This window comes from Cydia splendana, chromosome 2 (genome assembly GCF_910591565.1).
Source record: "Cydia splendana chromosome 2, ilCydSple1.2, whole genome shotgun sequence".
NCBI lineage: Eukaryota > Metazoa > Arthropoda > Insecta > Lepidoptera > Tortricidae > Cydia > Cydia splendana.
In genome coordinates, this window is record NC_085961.1 from 31,372,934 (window position 1) to 31,378,933 (window position 6,000).

Here is a 6,000-nt window from a genome sequence, read left to right on the forward strand (position 1 = left end):
TTCTGTAAGGGTCGCAGTTCAAACCTAACCTAACCCACTTTTCTAGTAGCATTTATTTTTAGTATGGATCGCAGTTCAAACCTAACCTAACCCACTTTTCTAGTAGCATTTCTTTTCTGTAAGGGTCGCAGTTCAAACCTAACCTAACCCACTTTTCTAGTAGCATTTCTTTTCTGTATGGGTCGCAGTTCAAACCTAACCTGACCCACTTTTATAGTAGCATTTCTTTTCTGTAAGGGTCGCAGTTCAAACCTAACCCAACCCACTTTTCTAGTAGCATTTCTTTTCTGTAATGGTCGCAGTTTAAACCTAACCTAACCCGCTTTTCTAGTAGCGTTTCTTTTCTGTAAGGGTCGCAGTTCAAACCTAACCTAACCCACTTTTCTAGTAGCATTTCTTTTCTGTAAGGGTCGCAGTTCAAACCTAACCTAACCCACTTTTCTAGTAGCATTTCTTTTCTGTAAGGGTCGAAGTTCAAACCTAACCTAACCCACTTTTCTAGTAGCATTTCTTTTCTGTAAGGGTCGCAGTTCAAACCTAACCCAACCCACTTTTCTAGTAGCATTTTTTTTTGCTCGGCATCACTTCAAGATCGAGTGAGGAATGTTGAGATCCGACGTCGCACCAAGGTGCAAGACGTCGGATACGTCATTACCAAACTGAAGTGGAGCTGGGCGGGACATGTTGCCAGGCAGAGTGATGGCAGGTGGGCCAAAATTTTAACGGAATGGTGGCCGCTTATAGACGAAAGGAGTGCCTGGCGTCCGTTGGCTCGTTGGGTGGATGACATCCGGAAAACTGCGGGTCACTTCTGGATGAGATTGGCTCGGGACCGGGATAAGTGGCGTACTCGAAGAGAGGCCTATGCTCAGCAGTGGGCGATAAAAGGCTGATATGATGATGATGATGATAATGATTTATTTTTAGTATGGATCGCAGTTCAAACCTAACCTAACCCACTTTTCTAGTAGCATTACTTTTCTGTAAGGGTCGCAGTTCAAACCTAACCTAACCCACTTTTCTAGTAGCATTTCTTTTCTGTATGGGTCGCAGTTCAAACCTAACCTAACCCACTTTTCTAGTAGCATTTCTTTTCTGTAAGGGTCGCAGTTCAAACCTAACCTAACCCACTTTTCTAGTAGCATTTCTTTTCTGTAAGGGTCGCAGTTCAAACCTAACCTAACCCACTTTTCTAGTAGCATTTCTTTTCTGTAAGGGTCGCAGTTCAAACCTAACCTAACCCACTTTTCTAGTAGCATTTATTTTTAGTATGGATCGCAGTTCAAACCTAGCCTAACCCACTTTTCTAGTAGCATTTCTTTTCTGTAATGGTCGCAGTTCAAACCTAACCTAACCCACTTTTCTAGTAGCATTTCTTTTCTGTATGGGTCGCAGTTCAAACCTAACCTGACCCACTTTTCTAGTAGCATTTCTTTTCTGTAAGGGTCGCAGTTCAAACCTAACCTAACCCACTTTTCTAGTAGCATTTTTTAGGGTTCCGTACCCAAAGGGTAAAAACGGGACCCTATTACTAAGACTTCGCTGTCCGTCCGTCCGTCCGTCCGTCCGTCCGTCCATCCGTCCGTCCGTCTGTCACCAGGATGTATCCCACGAACCGTGATAGCTAGACAGTTGAAATTTTCACAGATGATGTATTTCTGTTGCCGCTATAACAACAAATACTAAAAACAGAATAAAATAAAGATTTAAATGGGGCTCCCATACAACAAACGTGATTTTTGACCAAAGAGCAACGTCGGGAGTGGTCAGTATTTGGATGGGTGACCGTTTTTTTTTTTGCTTTTTTTTATTTATTTTTTTTTGCATTATGGTACGGAACCCTTCGTGCGCGAGTCCGACTCGCACTTGCCCGGTTTTTTTCTGTATGGGTCGCAGTTCAAACCTAACCTAACCCACTTTTCTAGTAGTCGCAGTTCAAACCTAACCTAACCTACTTTTCTAGGAGTATTTCTTTTCTGTAAGGGTCGCAGTTCAAACCTAACCTAACCCACTTTTCTAGTAGCATTTCTTTTCTGTAAGGGTCGCAGTTCAAATCTAACCTAACCCACTTTTCTAGTAGCATTTATTTTTAGTATGGATCGCAGTTCAAACCTAACCTAACCCACTTTTCTAGTAGCGTTTCATTTCTGTAAGGGTCGCAGTTCAAACCTAACCTAACCCACTTTTCTAGTAGCATTTCGTTTCTGTAAGGGTCGCAATTAAAACCTAACCCAACCCACTTTTTTAGCAGCATTTCGCAGCAGCTGATAGCAGTTTAACCTACTTTTCTAGTAGCATAACGAAATGCTACTAGAAAAGTAGGTTAGGTTAGGTAGGTATGCGGTGCGGGGTACGGGGGGTTGAGCGGGAGGGGCTAGTAATTTTGGCATCAGTTTACTTTATTTGGTAATATGTATAAATTTTTTGGTAATCATAGTGGTTTATTTAGGTGAAAATATCGCACTAATTTGGTCTTCAAGATTTGGTGATCATTAATGATTTTTGGTGATCATTCAATTTATTTTGTATTTGAATACAATTTAAAGTGCAGTCGTAATTAAAACGGTGGTACTTTTGTATTTTTAGGCCTTATTTTTTTGGTGTTCATTAAGTTTTTTGGTAAGCATGATTTTTTTATTTAGGGTACCAAAGTATTTTTTGGTGGTCATTATATTTGTAGCCATAAAAAAAGCTCTATAACAAACGCAATATTAATGTTATTCAAAAACTCAACCTAAACCGAGTCTTACGAGAACTGGTGGAGCAGGCGCTTATTGTCAGCTGGTGGCATCTTGAGCTGCTGGATCTTGCCGCCGATGCTGATGGTGTCGGGGGAGGAGGCGCGCAGCGAGCGGGCGGGTGCGCCGTCCCCGCGGCTGGCCGGCGCCGGCGCGCGCTTCACAAGCGACGGCAAGCGGTGCGGGTTGACGGGAGCCACGAACCCTACAACAATGTTGCATTCATCTCTCTGGCAAATAGTTCGTTCTTACTGCACCGGCGTTGAACGATAGCTATTCGTGATAGAGTTGCCTACCTTTATGATATGATTGAATGAACACATTCCTATTGCCACTAAGTAGGTATAGTGCTTTCTGTAACTAACTTTGATTTACACCGTACCTATTTTTATCTCTTATATTTGATCTTTATCCTTCCATATATCCCAAATACTGTAGAATAGGGACAAAATTGATTTCTTACCAATCCTGGTAGCAAGATTGGCGTGTTCCCCAGCTGCCAGGTCGCTGGCGATGTCGGCGCGATCACGCGAAGCGCACGCGGGCGGCGCGCGGGCGCCAGGGCCGCAGGGGCGCCGCCGCGGGCTGCCGCCGCGCTCACACCGGCCGATAGGCGGCAGTCTCCATTGCTCTTTACTCTCACCCTCTGCGGACGGCTGGATCGTCCTCAGCTCAGACGTCGTGACAATATTTCTGTGTGGGCTTTCTTTCGGTTGGGTTCTTGTAATGTTTCGCCGTGACACCGAGCTCTCCTTCATCGTTTCTTCAGACAAAGTGGATAGAGCGACGTACCGATGAGTATCAAACTGAGGCCTGTCAAACGAACGCAAATCGAAACTTTTCTCTAGATTTATGTACAGCTCCTCGACGTCTCGATCCACGGATTTCGGGACGCTCGCGTCGCTGTCGTCATCGTGCCGGGTGTGGTCGTCTTCGAGTGAATCAGTGAAGTACGTATCGTATTTAGAAGTATTATTGTCACTAAGGTCGGATTGTTCAATTTCCTCTGTGGATTTAGTTTCTGATTCGTCGTCGATTATCCTCAGTGTGCCGGAATCGTCGGAGCCGCTCCGCGAGGGGCAGAGCCCGACGAGCGGGTGCCGGACGTCGGCGAAGCCGCTCATTCGCGAGGGAATTTCATTTCTCGTGAATCGCGTGTGCGACCCCGTTACTTCTATCCTGTATTCTATAGTTTTGTTCTCGACAATGGATACGCGGGAGGTTTGTGTTTCAATGGCATTACTGTCTGTATAACATTTGACGTAATTTGTCTGAGCCAGTTCGAGTATAGTTTTGCTCGTCTGAGTACAGGTCTCCTGGGCGTGCAATGAGTATTCTATAAGAAGTTGCGCGGTGTCCGGGCCATCGTCGACAGCTTGGCAGTTGGGTAGCACGTCGCTCGCGTCTGCGAACCCTTCCTCTTGAATGGGCTCCGCGGCGTCAATGGTGAATTTCTTGTTCTGGCTAACATTGGATGTGCTCCTGAGAGAGATTGCATCGTAGAGGAGGGCGGGACGGGCGCGGGTGGGTGAGGGAGAAGGGGAGAGGGAGGCTGGCTCACTCTCGCTGTCGGCCGCTAGCACGTATGTGCGCCGCGACTGCTTATCCGAGGACAGTGACTCTTTGTCCGAGGACCGGGACTCTTTGTCTGAGGACCGCGATTCCTTGTCCGAGGACCGCGACTCCTTATCCGAGGACTGCGACTCCTTAACCGACGACTGCGATCCCTCCGTACACTCTTGAGAGTCCCCATTCGTCGTCGCGATGCTTTTCTCGGAATCTGTTTTGTTTACGACGCAAATCAATTCACCACCCAAGCATTCTTCCTCCTGAAATGGAAGGAAGGATATTCTCTCAACAAACAAAAGTTTTCTTAATACGGTTTAGTACGATTGCTACACCGTAGCAATTAATTATCGCAAATGCCTCATATGTCTGTAGTCTATTATACAAACCCTTACAAACCTGAACGAAAAATATCCATAATAGATAATAAGACGCAAGATGCCGGGCCAGAGTATAGAAAGGGGGAGGGGGGTGAATTTAGAAAATTTCAGTGGTGATGAAAGGGTTAGTTAATACAGGTTCTTTACATTTCAGTGTGGATTGTGCTACAAAACTAAGGCCGCGTATTGTACGCAAGTGACGCGACGAGCGGCAAATTAAGGCACGGGTTTGGCCGAGCGCTTTATATGAAAGAATGTACGAATTAAGTCCGAGGCCTCTAAGGGGTCAACTTACCATGATCCAACTACTAGAGGTGAATGTAGTTAGAGACCTTGGTACGGCTCGCGCAACACATTTTGTTACTGGCGCGAGTGGCAGGCGCGAGCTAACATGCTCGCAGCCGTTTAATTATATGTACAAGTGCAATTTTGACGCAACATGACGACTTTGAAACGAGAGAACGTCAAGGCGTTTTTTTTTCTTTTGCGATGCGAGCTTCATAGATGATATTATGATATAATAATATATAGTTTGTCAAAGGACTGTCTCATTTCAATCATAGACAGAGATAATCATACTATCTTTGTCTTACACTAGTACTAGAACCCAAAAGAAAATGATGAGTATAGTTTTCCTGGTTCTTTACTGACTGACAAATTGGTTTGACCAACTATATCATAATATATATCTTTTGAGGAGGAGGAGGCACACTGAACTGTTAGGACAGATGTCGCCCCAGCAACCTGTCACCGTCATTGTTTACGATTTGTGACAAGTGTATGGTTGCGAATTTTTTACTAATACTTAATACTTGCGATTTATCAAAAAAAAAATATTCTTATCAGTCGTGCTGCATCTGGAGTACAGATGTGTGACCAAGCCATGCCCTAAATGATGTAGGTACTATTCATTAAAACTTAGCTTACCTGTGTATTTACTCTTTCCGAAAAAAATATTTACCTCCCTAAAATGCAGCCTATAAAATCGGTCTTTGTTATTTGCCTTCGTTTTTGATACCTAAAGCTTTTTCTCACCGATTTATGCATATCGGGTCCTTAGGAAAAAAGGCAGATCCTATATTTCCACAATTTGTCGCACAATATTGGAGTATTTTGTAGAAAATCGAAGAATGTTTACAATTTATTTGAAAAAATGTATGTGATTTGACAGTGACAGCAAATGTGAGTTTTCCTCCTCATTTTTATAGGGAAGTTTAAAACTGACCTGAAAAAAAATGCCATTAAATAAAAATCGAGCTACAACCAAGCTACAACTCATGTTCAGCAAATAATTCACAAACGATCAACATTATACA

General features: G+C 44.0%; 1 protein-coding gene across 2 annotated transcripts in view; it reads right to left on the minus strand.

The window, feature by feature from the left end:
• Positions 1–5,136, minus strand: part of LOC134806156 (uncharacterized) — a 31,607-nt gene extending 26,471 nt beyond the window's left edge. For both annotated transcript variants that reach the window (XM_063779443.1, XM_063779442.1), the window contains exons 1-3: positions 4,980–5,136; positions 3,202–4,567; positions 2,751–2,943 (exon numbers count right to left, since the gene is read on the minus strand). In XM_063779443.1, the coding sequence (XP_063635513.1) occupies positions 2,751–2,943; positions 3,202–4,567; positions 4,980–4,982 (1,562 nt within the window). In that variant the 5' untranslated portion in view covers positions 4,983–5,136. The remainder of the gene's footprint in view (positions 1–2,750; positions 2,944–3,201; positions 4,568–4,979) is intronic.
• Between the last annotated feature and the right edge of the window lie 864 nt (positions 5,137–6,000).